The sequence below is a fragment of the Quercus robur genome, chromosome 10 (genome assembly GCF_932294415.1).
Source record: "Quercus robur chromosome 10, dhQueRobu3.1, whole genome shotgun sequence".
Classification (NCBI taxonomy): Eukaryota; Viridiplantae; Streptophyta; class Magnoliopsida; order Fagales; family Fagaceae; genus Quercus; species Quercus robur.
The window spans coordinates 14,959,733-14,983,680 of NC_065543.1; the positions used below are offsets into that span (position 1 = coordinate 14,959,733).

Consider the following 23,948-nt stretch of genomic DNA (forward strand, 5'->3'; position numbering starts at 1 on the left):
AAACAGTATAGGAGCAGTTTGGAAAAAATCTAAAAAATATCTGGGTCAATAAAGAAGGATACGTTGGAAAGTGTAACGACAAGGAAAAGCTGCCCTTACTGCCATTCAACACTCTGCACCTGACAGAGCCACACTCTTCAGCTTTTACAACCACCCCCAACCACTCTGGGTATGGGCTGATGGGACAAGTATCAGTCGTGGAAAAGTCGATCCTACACGTGGACGAAGGATAAGGAGCACATGCAGGTATAAAAGGAAAAGTGAGCAATCCAGAGAGGTGGCTGGGAAAAATGGCCAAAAACCAGAGCCTCCCAGCCCGCCTCCAGGAGAAGGACTCCTAGAGCGAAAACGACTTAACCATGTATGAACACCACGAAAAACCCACTGTCCGATGACCAAGGCCTAGCCTTTTAAACCCACGCTCTACAAATGATATTGTTTGGGCCTTTTTACGTGCGAACCCAGTATCGTTTTGGGTCGTTCCAAATCGCGTCCTTACAATTGGCGCCGTCTGTGGGGAAGGCTTGTGTGTTGGCATAGACAGTAGGTCGAGACAGTTCCCTTGTCATTTCTAATAGCTGGTTGTAGTGTTCTAGCGTAAAGTTCCACTAGGGGCTAGGTTTCTTTACTAGGGGCTACGCTTCATAGCATCAGTCGCATGGATGGTTCTAGGGGCTTGGCCGAGGGTCTAACTCCCCTAAAAACCAAGGTCTCATGCCATAGTCGAGGGGTTAATTCCCCCAAGTACTTACTAAAATCAAGTTTTGGACAGAATCAAGGTATTGCATGGTCCTCGGACCCAAACCTATGGGGAAACCAACTACATAAAATCAAGTTTTGGACAGAACCAAGGTATTGCATGGTCCACAGACTCAAACCTATGGGGAAACCAACTACTTAAAATCAAGTTTTGGACAGAACCAAGGTATTGCACGGTCCACGGACTTAAACCTATGGGGAAACCAACTACTTAAAATCAAGTTTTGGACAGAACCAAGGTATTGCACGGTCCTCGGACCCAAACTTATGGGGAAACCAACTACTTAAAATCAAGTTTTGGACAGAACCAAGGTATTGCATAGTCCACGGACTCAAACCTATGGGGAAACCAACTACTTAAAATCAAGTTTTGGACAGAACCAAGGTATTGCATAGTCCACGGACTCAAACCTATGGGGAAACCAACTACTTAAAATCAAGTTTTGGACAGAACCAAGGTATTGCATGGTCCTCGGACTCAAACCTATGGGGAAACCAACTACTTAAAATCAAGTTTTGGACAGAACCAAGATATTGCATGGTCCTCGGACTCAAACCTATGGGGAAACCAACTACTTAAAATCAAGTTTTGGACAGAACCAAGGTATTGCATGGTCCTTGGACCCAAACCTATGGGGAAACCAACTACTTAAAATCAAGTTTTGGACAGAACCAATGTATTGCATGGTCCACGGACTCAAACCTATGGAGAAACCAACTACTTAAAATCAAGTTTTGGACAGAACCAAGGTATTGCATGGTCCACGGACTCAAACCTATGGGGAAACCAACTACTTAAAATCAAGTTTTGGACAGAACCAAGGTATTGCATGGTCCTCGGACTCAAACCTATGGGGAAACCGACTACTTAAAATCAAGTTTTGGACAGAACCAAGGTATTGCATGGTCCTCGGACTCAAACCTGTGGAAAGGTCAGCTATTTAATAAGAATTCTAAATTGCTCAATCCGTGGATCAAGTACCAGAGGAGGTCAAAGCTATGAAAGTTATTAGGAAGATGGTGAAACGCCTTATTACTCGGCAACCTGAAGGGGCTGTTCATTTTTGGGTTATATGTCCTCGGGTGATTACCTCCTACACCGCACCAAGCAGTCAGTTGTAATTTCGGCTATTTTTGGGGTAAGTATCACTTTCTCAGGTCGGCATTATTGTGCCAAGCAACTTTGTTAAGTTCATAATAATATGCTTTCTTTAGTAAGGGTTTCGACCCTAAGTGTCGTTTGTTCAGGTTGGCATTACTGTGCCAAACAGCTCCCATAAGTTCATAATAGTATCTTTTATCTTGGTAAGGGACTTTGGCCCTAAGTATCACTTTCTCAGGTCGGCATTATTGAGCCAAACAATATTATTAAGTTCATTATGAACACCTTTTCCTCAGTGAAGGTTTCTACCCTAAGTGCCATTTATTTAAGTCGGCATTATTATGCCAGATAGTTCCAATAAGTGCAGAGCAAGATCTTTTTATTTACTGAGATTTCGGCCCCAAGCATCGTTCATAGTATAAAAATAAAAAGAAAGAAGTTACAAGATAGTACGTTTATTCACGGCATAACTATTTCAAAAGAAGAGATAGAATATTCGAAATCAAGAAATGACGACCTTTATTAATGAAAAGAGGTGTTACAGTGTACAATGAATGGCTTAAACAAAGCCTATATAGAAAATGAGTCATAAAAACGATAAAAAATAATAGCAAACAAACAGAAATCTTTTTAAGCTCTGCCCCAGTGACACCCATATTGAATGAAGGACCTTCCTTAGTGGGAGAGGAGAAGAAGAGGAAGAAGGAAAAGCACCAGGATGGATCTGGTGGCGGAAAGAAGAAGAAAGAGAGGCAAAAGGAGGTACCAGTGAAGGAAGAGAGGAAGAAGCAGGGATACTTTATCCCTGCGTAAGTCCTGACTCCTAACATGCTGGTGCCATGTTAGCTATGCTCATAAGAGAGCGGCTGGTACTGATAATAGGTGATCCCAGCTCAGTCGCACCAAAAGTTTGACGCGACGAGCCCCTGTTTCGGATTTTGACTGAAAGGAGAATAAGAAGCATCTTGAGTCTCTCCCATCTCTGTCCTGACCGAGCCATTTTGAGCTTCGCAAGAACGTAGCATTTCTGGGGAGGGTATGGTCTCTTCATTCCCACTCCTATCTTTGACTTATCACGATTCAAGGTGTAAAGCAAGCGGGTAAGGGAAACTCTGGGGGAGGCCAAGGATTTTCAGACTTCAAAAGGATTGAAAGGGCTCTGTGTAAAAGAGGTAACCTCTTGCTTTCCTTCTTATATGAAGAGCGAAATGGGAGGCATTTAATCTATCCATATTTCCAAGAAAATCGGCAAACGAGAATATACCCGTTCCACTTCCCTGCGCCGTCAATAACCGTCAAATTTAAATGGTCTCGTAAAGGGAAATCATTAAAGGCGCGTTTTGGATAATCAAACGGCAGGAACGCATTACGAGGGAATTCAGAGGAATGTCTCGTAGCCTGGTATGTTTCCTGGGTAGATTAAGAGACACCAACATTAATGAAGGACAGAGTTAAACGAGCCGTGACAAAAGCTTGGCATTTCCAAAACCCTCCTCCCCAACCAAGAGGTCGGATAGCAGGATTTTGAGGGGCTATTGTGGGGTCCAATGATTTGAGACCCTGACCCATTTATTCATTGGGGCCCAAGGCCCGAGCCGAGGAAGGTTATAGCCTAGGCTCGGTAATACGATTACAAAATAGTCTTGGGACACAGCCGAGGATGATTCAGTCCTCGGCATGTCCGAGGTCTCACTGAAAGGAAGGGCAAAAACGGTATAGGAGCAGCTTGGAAAAAATCTAAAAAATATCTGGGTCAATAAAGAAGGATATGCTGGAAAGTGTAACGACCAGGGAAAGTTGCTCTTACTGCCATTCAACACTCTGCACCTGACAGAGTCACACTCTTCAGTTTTTACAACCACCCCCAACCACTCTGGGTATGGGCTGATGGGACAAGTATCAGTCGTGGAAAAGTCGATCCTACACGTGAACGAAGGATAAGGAACACATGCGGGTATAAAAGGAAAAGTGAGCAATCCAGAGAGGTGGCTGGGAAAAATGGCCAAAAACCAGAGCCGCCCAGCCCGCCTCCAGGAGAAGGACTCCTAGGGCGAAAACAACTTAACCATGTATGAACACCACGAAAAACCCACCGTCCGGTGACCAAGGCCTAGCCTTTCAAACTCACATTCTACAAATAATATTGTTTGGGCCTTTTTACGTGTGAACCCAGTATCGTTTTGGGTCGTTCCAAATCGTGTCCTTACATATATTGTTTGGCAAAATGCTAAAAATTAGTTTATTTTCAAAAAGTAAGAGTTTTTAATTATTTAAAATAAAACTGAGATAAAAAGTAATATAGAACCTACAAACTGTATATAAAATAAGCTTAAAACCATCTTACAATCAATCCCCAAACAAACACTCCATAACATTGTTTGATTTTTTTTTTTTTAATCATAACATAATTGATTATCAAAATTTTAATTCCACGTCAACAAATAACAACGCTTTATTCTTCAATAAAGAACTAAATTATTTCCCTTTTGAAGGTTTTTTCCCCCTAATAATTAAGTAGCTAAGCACATCAAAGAAGCAATCAAATTGCAGACAACATTCCACTTCCGCTAGAATGGAAGAGTAGGGATGCTCTGTTCATTCCTAAAGAAGTTACCAGGATCAACCTTAGTCTTAATTTTTACCAGCCTGTCGAAATTACCATTGAATACTTGATCCCATAAGCTCTTCCTTCTTGGTAACTTGCCTTACCATTATGGTTATTAATACCCAAGTCAAGATCTTTATAGCTGGAATCTCACTCATTCTTCCACCATAAGGATTGAATGCCAGTGCCACGTACTCCAGCGCAATCAATTTCTTCCAAATCAACTCCAAACCATCCTTTGGAATGGGCTCCTTCAAATAGTCCGATTTCCTCTTCAACTTCAAGTAAGACAGTGTTTGAGGTACTCGAGTAAGCAAAATTTCGTTTGGTGTGCCAAGATCCAAGTTTGTCCAAAAAAGCACAGATTGAACCCAGCTCGTTTCCTTGCAATCTGATTTTTTTAAACCGAATTCAGGAAAGCTCTTGTTCATGATCGAGAGAAGTTGCTCACAGTCACCAAGGAAAAGAGCAATAAAAGTAGCTCTTCCAGTCTTCTCTACATTAGTGCCATTTACTATGTCCAAGATAAGCCTAGTGAAAAGGTTTTCATCCAGCTTATCTGCAACATGGAGGTCTTGCTTTTGAGCGCAAGCAATGGCTGCTTGAATATGAGACTCATGCAAAGCAGTGAAAATGAGAAAAGGTTTCTGGGTTGTGGTCGTGTTGAATCGAAGGTTTCGAATGTAAGCTTGCAAAATAGAAAAGTAGGAATCATTGTTCGGAGTATACATCGCTGCAGAGATTGGATGACAGGGCCGGGAATGGTTTAAAAGACACTGAATAAAGGACTCAGAAGCCGATCCTTGCGATGAACTTCTCATATCTGATATATTGGATTGGGCCTAGAAATAAAGGATGAGTTTTACTTGAATCTATTGAAAAGAATTGAAAAACCAGTTGTCAACAATCTAGTTTAGTGTAGACCTAAGTGGCAGCAAAATAATGTTGAAGAAGCATGCAAGTTGACAACTCACAAAGCCGGGTGTCAAATCCTTAAGTCCAACAGTATCTCATTTACAAATGTAATGTTGTAACTGACCTTAGGGCTTGTTTGGAGCCCTTAGGATTGCGGGGGAAGGAGCGAAAGTAGAGGGGAGTAAAGTAGAGTTGGCTGAAAATAGACTAATTTTGGACCAAATCTATTTTACTTTACTCTACTTCCCCTCCCCTCTCCTCAATCCAAATAGGGACCTCTATACAAACCATGCAATGTAACTTAAGAACAAGGGATAATTACAGTAAACCCACCTGGGGTTAGGCCCGATTACACTATGCCTACCCGTGATTCAAAACTTATCACTTTGCCCACCTGAGGTGCCTTCCGTTAGGCATCTGTTACCCACCTCTCCGTTTGCCGTTAGAAAAACATATTTTTAAAGAAAAACAAACATAACAAAGATCAAAAAGTAGGGTTTTTATTTCTTAAGAACTTCTATAAGAACAAAACACAAAACACAGGAATAGCACAGATCAAATGCTATTCCTGATTAAAAGTGATTTCATTAAGCATTTGTTTTTTTTATTTTTGTTTTTTTTATAGATCTCTCCAACTTTTATTCAAACCAAACCAAACCCAAAAAAAAAAAAAAAAAAATCCAAATCCCAGAAAACAAATTACCAGAAATATATTTGCTGTTGATCCTTGTCCTCCATTCCAAATCCATTCTCTGCAACCAGTCCGACGACCGCGATCTCGCGAACGGATCGAGATCGCGATCGACGGCGCGATCTCGCCTTCGCGAGATCGCGCCGGCGAGATCGTGATCTGGGATCGCGATCGTTGATGATTTTTTTTGGGTTGTGGCTTGTGTCCGCGATCGACGGCGAGATCTCGCGAACGCGAGATCGCGATCTCGCCTTCGCGAGATCGCGCCGGCGAGATCGCACCGTCGCGAGATCGCGACGTTGATCGCGATCTCGCCTTTGCGAGATCGCGCCGGCGAGATCGCGACGTTGATCGCGATCTCGCCTTCGCGAGATCGCACCAGCGAGATCGCAACGTTGATCGCGATCTCGCCTTCACGAGATCGCGCCGGCGAGATCGCGATCTGGGATCTGTAATTGCTTCCTAATCCACATTTCAATGGGTTTTCTAAGTGTGGAGCATGTAATTGGATTGTTAGAACTATTTGATGAAGTCTTTATTGAAGGAATTGTCCTGTATTCCCACCTCTGCGTGATCCTCCTGATTAAAAGGGATTTCATTGAGCATTTGATCTGTGCTATTCCTGTGTTTTGTGTTTTGTTCTTATAGCAGTTCTTAAGAAATAAAAACCCTACTTTTTGATCTTTGTTATGTTTGTTTTTCTTTAAAAATGTGTTTTTCTAACGGCAAACGGAGAGGTGGGTAACAGATGCCTAACGGAAGGCACCTCAGGTGGGCAAAGTGATAAGTTTTGAACCACGGGTAGGCATAGTGTAATCGGGCCTAACCCCAGGTGGGTTTACTGTAATTATCCCTAAGAACAATGACTAGAATTGCAATGAAATTTGAAAGTTCAAAAACGTGTACAAAACACTTTTGAACGTTTAGACCCCCAAATTACAACTTAACCAATACAAGCAATATGTCAAACAACTAGTGTGCGGAAACTTAACACATGCTATAATACGAAATTGGTTAAAGACTATCTAAGCCATAACAAAATAAAACCACAGCAGATAATAAAAAGGCAAAGATAGAGAGGAAAGAAGATGCAAACACAAAGATAACACGCGATGTGTTATCGAAGAGGAAACCGAAGTCCTCGGCGAAAAACCTCTCCGCCGCCCTCCAAGCGGTAAACAATCCACTAGAAAATACAGTTGTGATACAAGGATAGCAATAGACCCTCCAAGCCTAATCTACCCAGTGCACTTAAGCCCTCCAAGCTTCTTGCTCCAACGAGGTTGCGCCGAACCTTTTTCATTTCTAGCTTCCCGGATTCCGCTACTAGATCGTAGCATCAACCAATGAAGATTGGTTCCTTCCTAACTGCTTCCCAGAAATCCAAACAACTGTCTCACAGTGATGATGATGGTGAGAACCAGGTTTGGTATAATGCCTCTCAAGGATTTGACAATGGAGAGGAAGGGAGTAGAGGAATTTGAAGAGACTCTAAGGTATAGATTGTGGGTGAAACAATCTTATTTTTCTTTAGGGTTTCTCTCTCAAAATTCTCTCTGGAAGCCCCCTCTCAATCGTGGGTAAAAGGGGTATTTATACTAGAGTGGGAGAGGAATGTGAAACGTCAGGTTTTACAAAACAGGGGTGGCTCGCGGCTTGACTAAGTCGCGAGATCTAGTCGCGAGTTAACCGTATGGCCAGTTGTCCTGTTTTGTCCTGTAGTGCTCCAGCTAGCATGACTGTTTATCTTCCAGCATGCTTGGCACGAGTGCTGCTTCTGGCGGCTTGCAGCCGCGAGTCACCCGCGAGTCCCAGCCTCGAGTCTCTGTTTTCTTGCATACTCTTGAGCAATCTTCACTCTATCTCACTCACTACCCTTACAACAAACCCACCTAAATACAGGGTTACTAAATGCTGAATTACAAGCAAATTTGGAACGGAATAAAACCAATTAGATGGTTGAATAAATTCAACCTTACAATCTCCCCCTTTGGCTATTCCGTGACAAAACCCTAAAACAGACTCTAGACTTAACATGTGAGTTGGAAACAGTTGAACAAAACTCACTCACACCTAACTCTAGAAGCTGTGAAGCACTTGAATCATATGAACATAATACTCCTGAAATACAACAATACACCATGATCATTGTAAGCAGAAAATTATAAATGCATATGAAACAGCTAATATATGATCAAGCAAAGATGGAGTTAAGAAACAAACCATGGCTTGATCAACCAAGTGAACACCACAAGGTAGTGATCACAGTGCTCATTCATACTTGGAATGAACACAAGGACATACAAGTTAACAAGCACAAGGCAAGACACTTGTATGCTCAACACTCAACCAATGCATAACACACAAGGCATATGCATCTAGGAACAATCCTACAAGGGCACAAGAGTGACAGTACATAAACCAAAATGCAGAACATTTAGATTAAAGTATTGATTTCAACATAGCATAAAGGCTACATTAAGCAAGGTACATACCATAAAGCCTACAAACTATGCATAAAACATTAACCCTAAAAGCTTACAAAAGCACATGGGTACAAACACAAAAACATCCTGAATAACATCATCAAAATATATTAAAGTTTAAACCAAGAGTATAAGTAATGAGTTAGAAACAACTATACACCAAAACACAGTGTATCAAAACCATAAAAACATTAAATAGTACCCAACAAACATAAACCTAAAACCATAAGTTTAAAGGATAAGACTAAAAACAAAAGTATGACAAAAGTATGTGTGTACTCCCCCTATCACTATGCACACTTCCCTTTGAACTTTTCTCCCCCTTACTGAATGCTCTCCCCCTTTTTGTCACGAATAACTAAAGTCTCTCGTCCAACTTTCGTTGAATATCATCTAGCTGATTCTCCATAGTCTCGAGACGCATTTGGACATGGTTGTTTGTGGAGTAGAGAAGTGCCACAAACTCATCAACGCGTTTCTGAATATGCTCAAGTACACTGCCGACTCTATCAGTATGAGGAGCAGTCTGTGCTTGCGGAATACTAGCCGGTGAAGCTTTAGGAACAGCACGTGATGTAGATGTGGTATGTGCAGGTGTCTCTGAGTCAGGGGCAGATGGAGTAACTGGAGAGATGTGAGCACTCCTTGGTGATTTAGAGGAGTGACTTCTGCTAGCTTGAAGAGTGAACAAGGAAATGGGACGTTGACGAGTCAACATTTTTCCATCTGCAGGAGGAATAATGCCTTCACGAAGAATGAGCTTCATGATGAGAGTGCAAAATGGAATAACTCCTCGAGCTGCAGATCGACACGCGGTCTTTCTCAAGGTGTAGTAGATGTGAGCACATATATCAATGGGGGCTCCTGTAATAAGGTCACAAAGAAATAGAGCTCTCCCAAGATTGATGAATGTAGTGTTGGACAGTGGGTAGAGATTGGTGAACATGATCAACTTCAGTGTGGTCAGCTCAGGTGCAAACTTTGCGGTGCTGATGGATGTTCCTGCACTGGATACTTCATGATCGTATCCTAGGATTTGTAAAATTTCTCCAACTTCTGGATTTCGTTCATCGTAAGGAGTTATATTCACATTCTGAGGTCTGGTGATGCCGAGAAGATCTGCGATGGAGTCTGGGGTAACACTAAACTCTGTTCCTCTGACCCAGAAAATGAGTTCAGGTCCAAGATCAGTTGCATTGGAGAAGCATTCTTTGACCAGCTCATCCATTGGATCATCAAAGTTCTCGAACAAGTTTGCCTAATCTCGTTTCTCAAAGATTCGAGGGATGAAAGTGGTCCCTAAGGTGTTGAACTCTACCACCCGTTCCACTATAGTGGTTGACTTGTCAAACACGTTTGAGTAGACGTGTGAGTTAAGCGGAAGTCTGAACCTATCCTTATTGGGATCTTGAGATGCCTGAGATGATAGTCGAGTCCTTTTAGCAACTGGTGTTGCTGGTTCGTCAGCAACAATGTCTTTACCCCTGGAAGATCGACGAGACATCTGCAAGAGAACAGGCCCACAGCAAAGAACCAAACAATAATACCACACAAGATAATTGTCAACAAGATTCAGTGTAAACAAAATTTCAATATATAAACACAAATTGAAGATAGTGCAGACCCAACCAAACTTCCAACAATACAAAGAAGCACAAAATAACAGGTGCAGCAAAATGGTGATAGTGCACCAAGACATAGATAGACAACACAACTGACAAAACTGTCAATGAGACAGGTTATCATGACCATGATATGCAAACAGATACAGCATTCGAACATTTAGAGCAGATAACATAAATCACTCCACCAGAGATATGAACAAGGGGAAAATATTTCAACATGAAGAAACCAATCATCCACACTAGAGCACATGGTTGAGAGACATACATTATGTTATCATAAAAACTCAGTAACCAATATCGAACACCAACATCAATACTTAAGCAAGTGAAATGAGTAAGTCAAATAGACACCAAACCCATTTAAGAAAAGATTTTCAGACTCAATAATAGGCAAATATCAGAACAATGAAAAACACATTGTGACCGCTCAGCATGAAAACAGGTGAGAACAATATCAAATAAGACACGCCATACCCATTACACAAAGAGAGAAGTATTTCGAACACAATATCAGTCCAAACGGTAACAAAAATATGCAGGAAAAAGGAAAATGAGATTGAGAAAGCAAAACCCATACCTTTTCTTGATGATTTGGATAAGAAATGAAGCACCAATGAGGTTTGAAAATGGATTCACGAAGTGTTTGGAAGGAAGATAGTTTAGACAGAAGATGAACAGTCACAAAAGTTCGAGGAAAAACTGAAAAGAGGTTTAAAAACTGCTCCTGTTTCTGCCAATCACGCGATTTTCACGACTTGATTAAGTCGCCACACAGTCGCCAGCTCAAGCCGCCAAAGCACTCAAGAACAAAAATTTGAAAATTTTTCTAAGTGTTTTTCGCGACTGGAAAGTCTACCCGCGAGTGAGTCGCGAGCTGAGCTGCGAAAATCTCTGAGTGAATCTCGCGACTGGACCTTCCACTCGCGAACAAGTCGCCAAAAATGACCAGCGAAGACGCGACTAAGGCACGCGACTTGACATACCCGCGACTGAGCCGCCAAAACAGGGCAAAACTGGATTTTTGAAATTTTTAGATTTTTCAAACAAAATACTTTCCAAAAACACTTAAAACACTCAAAAATCTTTTTGTGCTTGAATTAACAAAGATTGAGCATGTGAAAACACATTTCATCAAGTACAATCACACAAATGAATATGGCATTTATTGAACATAAACTTGTGTGTTGTGTGTGGATATCAACAATGAGATAGTCCTTCGTCTAATGTGAAGCTTCAATGATCGATTCAACCAAGGCATACACAATTAGCACTAGATCATGTGACCTATCTCAATTATAGAAATATGTATATATGACCTCCCACAAAACTTGATAACATGACTTGGAGCTTTACATTTTACTCCACTTTTAATCATAACATTTGATCTTTTTGATCTTTTGAGGCAATCACCTCTCATTGTGAGAGTGATATTTGACATTTCACTTTAATGAACAAGCCTTTGGCTTTTTGAATAAACATTCACTTTAATATAAGGTCGCTTACCCTTTTTCCTAGTCGAATACTAGAATGTGCGACAGGCTTTTGCAGCTCAATATCTCTTTTCATTTGGAGATTTACATTTGGTGAGCTCTTTTTAGCAAAACAAAAATAAAGAGTGGGAAGATATATAGACACAAGTCTATGCATGTCTCAAGATCAACATAACCATTCACTAATCATTCATGACAAGTTTGAAGATCTATTTACAACAATCACATAGATTTCAAGATTTTTCCCACAGTGATATAAGTGCATGAAAACAAGCAATGCTCGAAAATGCACAAAGCCATTAGCACAAAGGTACAAGACAAAACAAGTTTTGAGACAAAACTCAACAAAGTCAATCAAGCTTTTTGATTTTCTAATTTTTTTATGTGATTTTTGGATTTTTGACACAAGAAACAAAAAGATTGATAAAACAAAATTAAAAATATTCACAAGTAGACAAGCAAACAACCAACATCAAAAATAGCAAGCAAACCAAACAAACATTGTCACAAAGCATAGGAAGTATTAATGCATGGACATGTTGTAATGCTTATGCATGAGTACCCTTTTTCACCCACACGTCACTTGCGTTTGGGGTGATTTCCTTATAGGATTGGGTACGGGAGTTAGGGCTTTCAAACCTTCGTGAGAAACTTTCCAAACAGTTGGTGAATGCACCAATCATCTTCATCACGTTCATCATTCCGGGATCTCCATTTTGATCTCTAGATTGATCACCTGCCCAAATTCTCCTATCATTTCTGGGTCCTCCTGACCTTTGAGGAGTTGCACTGTTCTTTGCTCTCAACTTTTGGCAATTTGGTCGAGTATGCCCTTGAAGTCCGCAATAATGGCACACGTAAGTTCCTCTAGGACCTCTTTGTGGTCGTGGACGTGACTTGGCCCGAGATTCAGACCTACCCACAGACTGATTACGGGGATTCAGCATCCGTTGGTTCACCACATTCTTCTTCTCCTCCACCTCGAGCTTCTCACCAGTAAGGTCAGCTACAACTGGATCTTTGGCCTTTACAAACTTCACTTCTTTAGTGACATTTCCAGATGAACTACTTCCTCTGGTATATCCCAATCCGGATTTGTCTGAAAAGCTCTTTTGAGATGATATAACATCATCTAGCTTCTTGGTGGTGACCCTCTCTATTTTAGCATTCGCTTGCACAACCTCATTCTCAAGAAATCTCACTTTTGTGTAAGTTTCGGACAACTCACTATTCAGTGTTTCTATCTCACATTTGGCCTCCCTATATCGAATTAGGAGACTTTTGTAGTCCTCCTCAGCCTTCTTCATTTTTCTCACAGCAGCCTTGGCCACCCTTGTGTACTCACCCGACTTCTCCAAGAGTGAGTTATAATTCTCTTGAAGATTTGTTGTGCTTTCATCTTCTTCAGCATCTGATTCTTCAACAATTCCTAGTGATTCATCATCACTATGTTCTCCAAGGTCTCGTACAAGCAGATTCAACTCATCTGAAGACTCAACATGAGCAATAGTCATAAAAGCCGAATAGTTCCCCTCTCCATCACAGCTCTCTTCAGATTCTGAGTCAGACGAATCCGAGTCACTCAAGGTCGTGGCATATACTTTACCTTTCGATTTCAGATAATTCGGACATTCCTTCTTAAAGTATCCATGCCCGTTACATTCGAAACAAGTGACACCTTGTGTGGGTTGAGATTCTTTTCCATCTTTCTTTTTGAATTCCCTCTTCTCCCTTCCAGAACTTTGGAATTTTCTTTTATCATCAAATTTGCCATTATTTTTGAATTTCAAGAACTTTCTGAAATTTTTGACAAGGTATGCAACATCTTTGTCAACCACATCTTCTCCCGATGAGTCTTGATCTTCCACCTTCTCATTAATGGTCTTTAGAGCAAGAGATTTACTCTTCCGTTGATTGGGCAGCGACATCTCATAAGTCTGCAGAGAACCAACCAGCTCCTGTACATTGATGTCATCAAGGTCCTTGCTCTCTTCAATTGCTGTCACTTTAGCACGAAAACTTTCCGGCAATGATCGAAGGATCTTCCTTACAATCTTTGAGTCCTCCGTTTTCTCCCCCAAGTTGAACTTACTGACCACCACCTCATTTAGCTTCCCATAGAAAGAGTCAAAAGACTCATCCTCACTCATTTTGAGCTCCTCAAACCGAGTGGTCAGCATTTGCAACTTGGTGTCTTTCACTTTCTTCGTGCCTTCATAGGTGGTTTCCAAAATCTCCCATGCTTCTTTGGCAACGGTAATATGAGAAATCCCGTGAAATTCATCTGGAGACACACCACAGAAAATAGCATTGAGTGCTTTACTGTTAGCATTAGATGCAGCAAGTGCTGCCTTATCCCATGTGGATTTGGCTGCCTTAGGTTTGGTCCAACCAATTTCAACAGCATCCCAAACGGATTCATCAAAAGAACACAGAAAAGCTCTCATGCGAACCTTCCAAAAAGCATAATTACTACCATCAAAATATGGAGGTGCATTTAGGGATTGAGACCTATCCATCTCAAAAGGGAGTCAAGGATCACACAATGGTAATGAAACCAATAGCAGTGTACCCGCTCTGATACCAAATGAAAGTTCAAAAACGTGTACAAAACACCTTTGAACGTTTAGACCCCCAAATTACAACTTAACCAATACAAGCAATATGTCAAACAACTAGTGTGCGGAAACTTAACACATGCTATAATACGAAATTGGTTAAAGACTATCTAAGTCATAACAAAATAAAACCACAGCAGATAATAAAAAGGCAAAGATAGAGAGGAAGGAAGATGCAAACACAAAGACAACACGCGATGTGTTATCGAAGAGGAAACCGAAGTCCTCGGCGAAAAACCTCTTCGCCGCCCTCCAAGCGGTAAACAATTCACTAGAAAATACAGTTGGGATACAAGGACAGCAATAGACCCTCCAAGCCTAATCTACCCAGTGCACCTAAGCCCTCCAAGCTTCTTGCTCCAACGAGGTTGCGCCGAACCTTTTTCTTTTCTAGCTTCCCGGATTCCGCTACTAGACCGTAGCATCAACCAATGAAGATTGGTTCCTTCCTAACTGCTTCCCAGAAATCCAAACAACTGTCTCACAGTGATGATGATGGTGAGAACCAGGTTTGGTATAATGCCTCTCAAGGATTTGACAATGGAGAGGAAGGGAGTAGAGGAATTTGAAGAGACTCTAAGGTATAGATTGTGGGTGAAACAATCTTATTTTTCTTTAGGGTTTCTCTCTCAAAATTCTCTCTAGAAGCCCCCTCTTAATCGTGGGTAAAAGGGTTATTTATACTGGAGTGGGAGAGGAATGTGAAACGTCAGGTTTTACAAAACAGGGGTGGCTCGCGGCTTGACTAAGTCGCGAGATCCAGTCGCAAGTTAACCGTATGGCCAGTTGTCCTGTTTTGTCTTGTAGTGCTCCAGCTAGCATGACTGTTCATCTTCCAGCATGCTTGGCACGAGTGCTGCTTCTGGCGACTTGCAGCCGCGAGTCACCCGCGAGTCCCAGCCGCGAGTCTCTGTTTTCTTGCACACTCTTGAGCAATCTTCACTCTATCTCACTCACTACCCTTATAACAAACCCACCTAAATACAGGGTTACTAAATGCTGAATTACAAGCAAATTTGGCACGGAATAAAGCCAATTAGATGGTTGAATAAATTCAACCTTACAAAATTAAATAAATTCAAGAGCAATACTCTATTGTTTGCCGTGCCCCATATCTCTATACTAACCAAAAAACTAAATTCTCTCCACTAGCCACATGATTAAAATCTTGCACCCACCAATTTTGGTATCAGAGCTTGGCAGCCAACGCCTTTTGTCCTAAAATTCTAAATCATACATATACACAAACCATAAATTATGGCAGCAAGTACAAGTACATTTACCTTTAATTATGTCCAAAACATTGTTCCCATCTTTGCTGGTGAGAGCTATGATTTTTGGAGCACACAAATAAAGTCACTCTTTCATCTCACAAGATTTATGTGATTTAATTGAAGAAGGCTATGAACAGCTAGAAGATCTGTCAACTTGGACAGCAGCAAAAGCAAAAGGAGTATCAAGCAAAGAGATACAAGGGCTCTACTCTTCATCCAAGGGGTAAGTAAAACTATTTTTCCTAGAATTTCGGGTGCAAAAAAATCTAAAGAAGCATTTGAAATTTTGAAAAAGCAATTTAGTGGTTATAATAAAGTAATTTTTATTATACTACAAAAATTTTGGAGAGAATTTGATAATTTGCAAATGAAAGAAAATGAAATTGTGTAGGAATTTTTCCCTAAAATTTCAGTAATAATAAATAAAATTAGGAGGTATGGAGATAATATAAATGATCAAAAAATTGTAGAGAAAATATTAAGAAGTTTGTCAATAAAAATTGAGCATGTGATTGTTGCAATTGAAGAAGCCAAAAGGCTTATCAAATCTTACAATAGATGAGCTTTGTGGGTCCCTTGAAGCAAATGAAAAAAGGATGGGCAGATTTTCTACCAATCTTCTAAACAAGCATTTCAATCTAAAGAAAAAAATTACTGACAATAAAAATACAAAAACGGAAAAAGAAAATAAAGACAACAGCTCCTCCCAACAAAGGAATCTGACTGGCGGAGGACGTGGAAAACAAAATTTTAGAGGTTGAGGCATTTAAAAAAGGAACAAGAAAATAAAGCTAGAAGCTCCTCCCAGTAGAGGAATCAAATTGGAGGGGCACATGGAAAACAAAGTTTTAGAGGTTTTTTTTTTTTTTTTTTTTTTTTTTTTTTTTTTTTTTTTGAGGTTGAGGCAGAGGAAAAAGAATTTTTTCTAGCCAAAGAAATTCTACTAGAAACTTTGACTCTCAATGCATTATCTATAAAAAAATCTGGTCATGAGTCCAAAAATTGTAATTTTCGATGCACTAAATGTAAAATTCCGAATCACCCTCAAAGAGACTTCTGGTATAAAGAAATAAAAGAAGAAAATGAAGCCAGCATCAGTAAGGAAATTGAAGATACACAGGTATTTTTCTCGTGTATGTCTGTACAACAATAATCGAAAAGTACATGCTATCTAAATAGTACTTGCAATAATTATTTGACCAGATGTAAAGAATTTTTTGTGAGTCTGGATGCAGGCTACACATCCACAGTAAAACTTGGAGATGGCAAATTTCATGCATCAAAGGAAAAGGTGTAATTGACGTTGAATCAAAAGGAAGTTATTTTAAACTGATCTACAATGTGCATTATGTTCCTGGTTTAGCTACAGATCTAAAAGGGATTAAAGATTATGTTTTGGGGCAGAATGAATTTTGGAATAATGCTACGTCTATAATATTTTTACAATAAATTTTATGCAAAAAGTTATTATTAGTAGCTAAATTTTTTTTATTAGTATTAAACCTAAATTAGAATCAGTAACAACTTACCATATTGGATTTGTTGTGAAATTATTGTAAAAATATTGTAATTATAGCATTATTCTTATTTTTATTGAACCCAAATTTTTGTAATTCTCAAGTCAAGGTCCCTGGCTTGCATGTGAATTTGCTAGTAGCGTCAATCAAATGTTATTTACTATTCAATCTATAAATTTACTTTTTAGACATAATTTTAGATTACAAAAATTTAAAATTTAAACATTTATTTGATTGATATCATAACTATTGATTTATCAAAATTTACATTTAATAAAAATATATATTAAATTAAATTTTTTAGTTTAGTTTAGTTTTTATTTATTTAGTTAAGGAAAAAAGAAGTTATTTGCTACCACTTTAGCAAAATTTTGTCATTAAGATTTGTTGGGAAAGCATAGCTTGTCATTTTTTTTTTTAATATATATAGTGTCCGACCCAAACCCTATCAGACTTGACCCACTATAAATGTGTTGTTATAAACCCAAAGGGAAGGAAAGATTAGAAGACGCAACCGTTCAGAAGCAGCAATGGGGAGCGTTAAGACGGAGAAGAGCCGCTCTCTCAAAAACCCTAAAAATAAGCGAAAGAAACCTCTCGCCCCAACCAACCTTAACAACAAGAAAAAGTCCAAGAAACCCCGAATCCAAAACCCCCAAACCACCAACAACAACAACGAAATCATCCAAAAGGTACAACAACCAGCATCAGCGTCTGAGCAGCTTAGTTGTTTCCTCAATCAGTTCCAATCCGCCAATGGGGTCCAGCTTTCTTCTCTCGAATTAGAATCTCTCAAAGGTACTACTACTTTTCATTACTCCGTTTGGTTGTTCAACAAAACCCAATACTAAAAAAAATGATTTTTTTTTTTTTTTTTTTAATTAAGTAGATACTTGCATTGTGGAGTTATCTCAAGACACGGACCAGGATGTTGAAAACTTGGGGAAACATATGAAGGCAGCGTTTGGGACATCATGGAAAGAAGTGCTTTGTGGAAAACAGGTTTTGGAAGGGAAAGTAGATCCTGGGAGTCCAGCACTTCTTGTCGTTAGTTCATCTGCCTTAAGAGCAATAGAACTCCTAAGGTTTCTTTCTTTATTTACTTTTTTGAGCTAATTCTCATAGTGTATATATTGCCACTGCTGCATTTATAAATCTCACTGACCATTTTGTTCATTTGTGGTACATAAAGGGGTTTTCGCACGCTGACTAAAGATTGCCATGCCGTAAAGCTGTTTTCGAAGCATATGAAGGTTGAGGAACAGGTACTTTTGCCCTCTGATGCTAGTTTTAATTTGGGAATGCATATATTATTGTTCGATTTTAATCGTTGAAGTTTAAAAGTGATCGTTTTTAGTCCCTTAGATGATGTGGCCTAACTAAAAATTGACATGTGATCATTCCATAGAGACTAAGATTGCTCTCCTTTTCAATTTAATTGTGGCAAACTGGTAATGCAACTTTTGTTTGTGTGGATATGGGGAGTTTTGTATATATTCGATGGATACACGAGGTTAAGATTCAGCAAATGGAATATTGGAGTTAATGCCAAACAAGGAGAGAGTGAAAGGAAGTTGTTTGTGAATTTTGTAATATATGATGTGCCGAAATGGTGTGGTTTGGATTCATTGTTCCGGTTCAAGGTACAATAAGGATTAGGGAAACCTAGTAGGATTCAGATTAAGGTGTTGAGGAAGTGCTTGACGAAATCTCTGTGAATCTCATCTAGTTATTGATAATGTGTCTATTAATTACCTGATGAAGTTTTAGTTTCTATAATATCTCGGTTGACTTTGAAAGAAGCAGGAAGAAGTGGCATTATTTAAGATGGAAAAGGATGTCGAGATTTTAGTGTAGAAAAAGGCAAAAGGCAATATTTGTCTAAGTGAAGCAAGGCCTCAAATTCTAAATATAGTTATTATACTAAGAATGAACTCAAATCATACGTGTCTAATACCCTGGAATTTTATATTAAAGTCTTTGTGGCTCTACAAATGTGTGCTACATGAGAAAAAATTAATCAACAATAAGCTTTACAACAAGCTAGGCACAGTTTGAATTGATGTTGGAGTGCTCTTGCACATGTTAATGTTATGAGCTTATTTTCGTTGTTTAATTGAGATAGGTTGTTGCCTTTTCTCACAGTTATGAGCTCTGAAATTTTCTTCATCTACTCTCTCTCTCACGGTATGGATACATTTTTCACAATTTCCTCCAACAGACTTTCAATAAAAGTTTCAATCAAAGTGTTGTTGATGCAGTTGGAACCATAATCTTTTTCACTGATTATTATTTAATTATATTTTTCATATTAGTGCTTTTTTTTTTTGGATTGGTTAGTTACACACCCACCCAATGGGTCTTGAACCCTCGACCTCACCCTCCACCCACCATCCAACACTTGTAAGGGGAGGAAGTGACAATTGTGCTGGAGCTCACTGTCAATTTTTTTTTCCCCATATTTTATATTTCACGTCTTAGTGACCTTTGTTAGGCATCCATCTGTGGTGAGATGACTGGATTTAGTGGTTTTATTGGACTTTGGGAAATGATGCCAAAACTTAAAGAGTGACTGAAGCATAAGCTCTGCTGAATATTATTTGCACGTCAGTCTGATCCCAAATTCTGTGGTTCTTTTATATTGATATACATACATTTATTTTTTTATTTTTTCTGATAATCTTTTGTGAATAGTGACAAGATTGGTAGTCTCTTCTATGTTCTTGTTTGTGTTAATGGGTTGTTGTGGTAAACTTACATCATTTGACTTTTGTAATTTGTTGTTTATTTCGTACTTTGGGAAGTGATGAGAAGAAAAAAACTGATTGGAAAATTCACCAGCAATGCTGAAATTATTCATTTGCACGTCAGTCTGATCCCAGGTTTCAATGTTTATGACTTATCTATTCCATATTAGTGTCTATTTTTGTACTTTACTTCTTAGCGACATTTGTTAGCTATTCGACTATCCGTGGTGAGATGACTGGATTTAGTTTTTTTATTGAAGTTTGGGAAATGATGCCAAAACCAAAAAATTGTGACTGAGGTGTAAGCTCTGCTGAATATTATTTGCACATCCGTCTAATCCCATATTCGCTGTGGTTCTTTTATAGTTATAGACACATATTTTTCATTTTTTCTGATAATCTAATGTGAACAAGGACATACCCGTTCTCTCTTCTATGCGTTTGTTTGTGTTAATGGGTTGTGATAAAATTACATTATCTCATTTTTGTAATGTGTAGCTTATTGTGGACTTTGGGAAATGATGATAACATAAAAACTGATTGGAAAAGTCACCAACAATGCTGAAATTATTCATTTGCACGTCAGTCTGATCCCAGGTTTCATTGATTATGACTTATCTATTCCATGTTAGTGTCTATCTTTTACATTTTACTTCTTAGTGACATTTATTAGCTATCCAACTACCAGTGGTGAGATGACCGGATTCAGTGTTTTTATTGGAGTTTGGGAAATGATGCCAAAACCAAAAAATTTTGACTGAGGCGTAAGCTCTGCTGAATATTATTTGCACGTCAGTCTGATCCCATATTTTCTGTGGTTCTTTTATATATACATGTTTATTTTGAGGAACTTTTATAGTTATAGACACATTTTTGGTTTTTTCTGATAATCTGTTGTGAACAATGACAAGACCCGTACTCTCTTCTATGTGTTTTTTTGTGTTAATGGGTTGTTGTGATAAAATTACATTATCTCATTTTCGTAATGTGTAGCTTATTGTGGACTTTGGGAAATGATGATAACATAAAAACTGATTGGAAAAGTCACCAGCAATGCTGAAATTATTCATTTGCACGTCAGTCTGATCCCAGGTTTTATTGGTTATGACTAATCTATTCCGTATTAGTGTCTATTTAATATATTTTACTTCTTAGTGACATTTGTTAGCTATCCAACTATCCGTGGTGAGATGACTGGATTTAGTGTTTTTATTGGAGTTTGGGAAATGATGCCAAAACCAAAAAATTGTGACTGAGGCATAAGCTCTGCTGAATATTATTTGCACGTCAGTCTGATCCCATATTCTCTGTGGTTCTTTTATAGTTATAGACACATATTTTTGGTTTTTTCTGATAATTTATTGTGAACAATGATAAGACCCATACTCTCTTCTATGTGTTTGTTCGTGTTAATGGTTCGTTGTGATAAAATTACATTATCTCATTTTTTTAATGTCTAGCTTATTGTGGACTTTGGGAAATGATGATAACATAAAAACTGATTGGAAAAGTCACCAGCAATGCTGAAATTATTCATTTGCACGTCAGTCTGATGCCTGGTTTCACTGGTTGCTCATCTGAATTTTTATGATCTTAAATTCTGTGTGATGCTTTGATATTTATATATATACATATATTTTTGTTTTTTCTGATCATCTGTTTTGAACAATGACAAGATCCATTCTCTCTTCTATTTGTTTGTTTTTGTTAACAAGTGGTTGTGATGAAATTACATAGGCCTTTAAATTACATTTTAATAAATCCTTACTATAATGAGAAATAACAAAATTTATAAATCTTCTTCCAAAGAAATATAAAACAAATATTTGGTAGTGTTTTTCACTTCCAACTTTTTCTCCCCCACCCTGATCTCTTAGTTTTTCCCTACAATGGGCATAATTAGATAATGAGATAAATGCTATCATGAGCTCTCTCCAATATTGGGTCATTTCATGTACCAGTGTACATGCTCCTAGTTGCCTGAGAGATAATAGTATGAGGATCCCATGGTCATAGATTTATTGAATAGTTCAACTGGATTAATTGACACATGCTGGTCAAAGTTAGGAACTCTCTTATTTGACTTCTTTTGATTGACGTAATTATATTACTTTATTATAGCATGTGATATTTTGAGTGAGTTTTCAGCTAATTTTATTGCAAAGTGTAATGCCTAATGTAGTGCATTCTTTTTTCTTTCCTCTCTCGTTTTGGTGCCTGAATTCTTCACTTGAAGGTAGTTTAAGAGAAGGTCCCTGAGGATACCCTCATGGTATTTCTCAAAAAAAATTTGTTTGGTTGTTTTGGCATAGAACTTTTAATGGTTATCCGACATGTCATTCTTGCAAGCTTCTAGTTTTTTTAGTTTGATATAATTTTTCCAGTTTATTTAATCTTTCCCTTCTGCCTATTGTTGGCTGGATTCTTATATTAATGATTATTATTATTCCTTCTGGATGATGCAGGTATCCTTGTTAAAGAATCGTGTTAATATTGCTAGTGGTACACCAAGCAGGTTAGTTATTCAAGAATGTTCTTTTCTTAGAGAATCTCAGGCTGTCTGTTGCCTACCACTGCAAGATTGTTGCTGGGCCAAATTATGCATCTTTTACCTTTCCTGTCTCCAAGCTCATTTCTTTCTAAACTTATTGATTAATTTAGTTCATCATTACTTTTCTTAACAATAACAGGATAAAGAAGCTAATTGACATTGAGGCTTTGGCACTTTCACGGTTAGCAGTGATTCTGCTTGATATACACCCAGATGTTAAGGGCTATTCCTTGTTTACGCTTCCACAAGTCAGGTTTGATTTTGATTTATTAGTAAATCCATCTCCATCTTGTCATTATGCTTCTATTCCACTATACTTTTTAATTGTTGCAACGGTTCTCTATTTCTCAATTTTTCTAATTGGATACTCTATCGAGGTCTCCTTAATAAGGTTTGTTTGATCCCTGAAAATTGCATTTGAGAAGTACACTAAAATGTCTTTAAAAGTCAACCTACTTTATTTTTCTTTTGGTCCAATATTAAGGAAGTATATTTTCTCAAAAGCTATGCCCTAATCCACAACTCATGCTTTTTATTCGGCAGAGATGAATTTTGGGACCTGTACAAGAACTATTTTCATCGACGACTACTCGAAGGTGATCTGCGTATTTGTCTCTATGGTCCATTACCAAGTGGCAATGAATTTAAGGGTAAAAAGAGTACTTGAGGGATGATTATGTACAAATTGAGTCAAATGTGACGCTTATATCCTTTTAATTTTGTTTGAGCCCAAATGCTTGGCTCCTTTCAAGTTTTGACAACCACCCCCCCTCCTCCTTAACAAGTAGCAGAAATATAGAGCACCATGTAGCTTATCTATATAAAAATTAGTTAGTAAAATGAATTATTCACTTGTTTCTTCTCTCTTTTCCTATTCTTGTCACCCGCCCTCCACTCCAGTACTTTATATTAAATGTGTTATGTTAAAATGAGTTTAAGTTATTGAGTGAGAATATATTTTAATAGATAAAAACAAGGACCTGCCATCGGCTGTACATGTAGGGGTATTCAACTAGCCAACACCCCTCCAACTACCAGTTTGGTGTGGTGCATTGACGATGGGGTGTAACGATTGATAGTGAGAGAGGGAGAGAAGTGACCATCATTGATGAAGATTGTGGCCGTTCACGGCTAGATCTAGAGAGGAGGGAAAACCTATACTCGGCACCTTATAAAAAAAAAAAATCCACTACATGACTGCTGTGTCAATGCTGGAGACATCAGTAGAAAGTTCGCACGAGAGACCTTTGCTCAACTTTTAAGCCCGACAGTCTTTTGGGGTGAAGATCGTGGCCTTCCAAGGACAAATTTGGTTTTTCTAGTGAAGGAATTGGGTTTTTCTAGTGAAGATTGCAGTCCTTTTAAGGCCAAATGGTGATATGTCATAGCATGCATTAACAACCATATCCAAAGACTTCTTATACTCTTGCTAAGTAAATTAAAGATTTTAGATGAGTAAAATGCCCTTATTTCTTCAATTAAAGAAGCACTTTCACTTTCAAAACTGGTAGACGTGGGCTCATGTCATGATAGGATTCTAACTTATTGTAGCGCTTGTCATTCAGTAG

General features: G+C 38.6%; 1 protein-coding gene, 8 non-coding genes and 1 pseudogene across 10 annotated transcripts; 9 read left to right on the forward strand and 1 right to left on the reverse strand.

Moving 5' to 3' along the window:
• Window positions 1-4,428: 4,428 nt before the first annotated feature.
• LOC126703873 (berberine bridge enzyme-like 8) lies at window positions 4,429-5,197 on the reverse strand (annotated as a pseudogene).
• A 12,373-nt stretch (window positions 5,198-17,570) lies between these two features.
• On the forward strand, window positions 17,571-23,246 carry LOC126704431 (protein CMS1). Of its 2 annotated transcripts, none has more exons than XM_050403442.1 (6): window positions 17,571-17,880; window positions 17,969-18,167; window positions 18,275-18,347; window positions 22,295-22,344; window positions 22,520-22,633; window positions 22,924-23,246. In XM_050403442.1, exons 1-6 carry the CDS (start codon window positions 17,613-17,615, stop codon window positions 23,045-23,047), a joined length of 828 nt encoding a protein of 275 aa, XP_050259399.1. In that variant the 5' UTR covers window positions 17,571-17,612; the 3' UTR covers window positions 23,048-23,246. The 2 variants fall into 2 exon arrangements, with proteins under 2 accessions (XP_050259399.1, XP_050259400.1); XM_050403443.1 differs by having other exon boundaries at window positions 17,573-17,880; window positions 17,972-18,167.
• LOC126704492 (small nucleolar RNA Z122) lies at window positions 19,623-19,705 on the forward strand. The gene has a single exon (XR_007648203.1). It is a non-coding gene; the product is annotated as a small nucleolar RNA Z122 (small nucleolar RNA).
• On the forward strand, window positions 19,878-19,965 carry LOC126704499 (small nucleolar RNA Z122). Its single transcript, XR_007648210.1, has one exon. It is a non-coding gene; the product is annotated as a small nucleolar RNA Z122 (small nucleolar RNA).
• On the forward strand, window positions 20,090-20,174 carry LOC126704500 (small nucleolar RNA Z122). The gene has a single exon (XR_007648211.1). It is a non-coding gene; the product is annotated as a small nucleolar RNA Z122 (small nucleolar RNA).
• Window positions 20,340-20,427, forward strand: LOC126704495 (small nucleolar RNA Z122). Its single transcript, XR_007648206.1, has one exon. It is a non-coding gene; the product is annotated as a small nucleolar RNA Z122 (small nucleolar RNA).
• On the forward strand, window positions 20,553-20,637 carry LOC126704493 (small nucleolar RNA Z122). The gene has a single exon (XR_007648204.1). It is a non-coding gene; the product is annotated as a small nucleolar RNA Z122 (small nucleolar RNA).
• On the forward strand, window positions 20,835-20,922 carry LOC126704496 (small nucleolar RNA Z122). Its single transcript, XR_007648207.1, has one exon. It is a non-coding gene; the product is annotated as a small nucleolar RNA Z122 (small nucleolar RNA).
• Window positions 21,048-21,132, forward strand: LOC126704491 (small nucleolar RNA Z122). Its single transcript, XR_007648202.1, has one exon. It is a non-coding gene; the product is annotated as a small nucleolar RNA Z122 (small nucleolar RNA).
• On the forward strand, window positions 21,302-21,389 carry LOC126704501 (small nucleolar RNA Z122). The gene has a single exon (XR_007648212.1). It is a non-coding gene; the product is annotated as a small nucleolar RNA Z122 (small nucleolar RNA).
• Window positions 23,247-23,948: the final 702 nt, after the last annotated feature.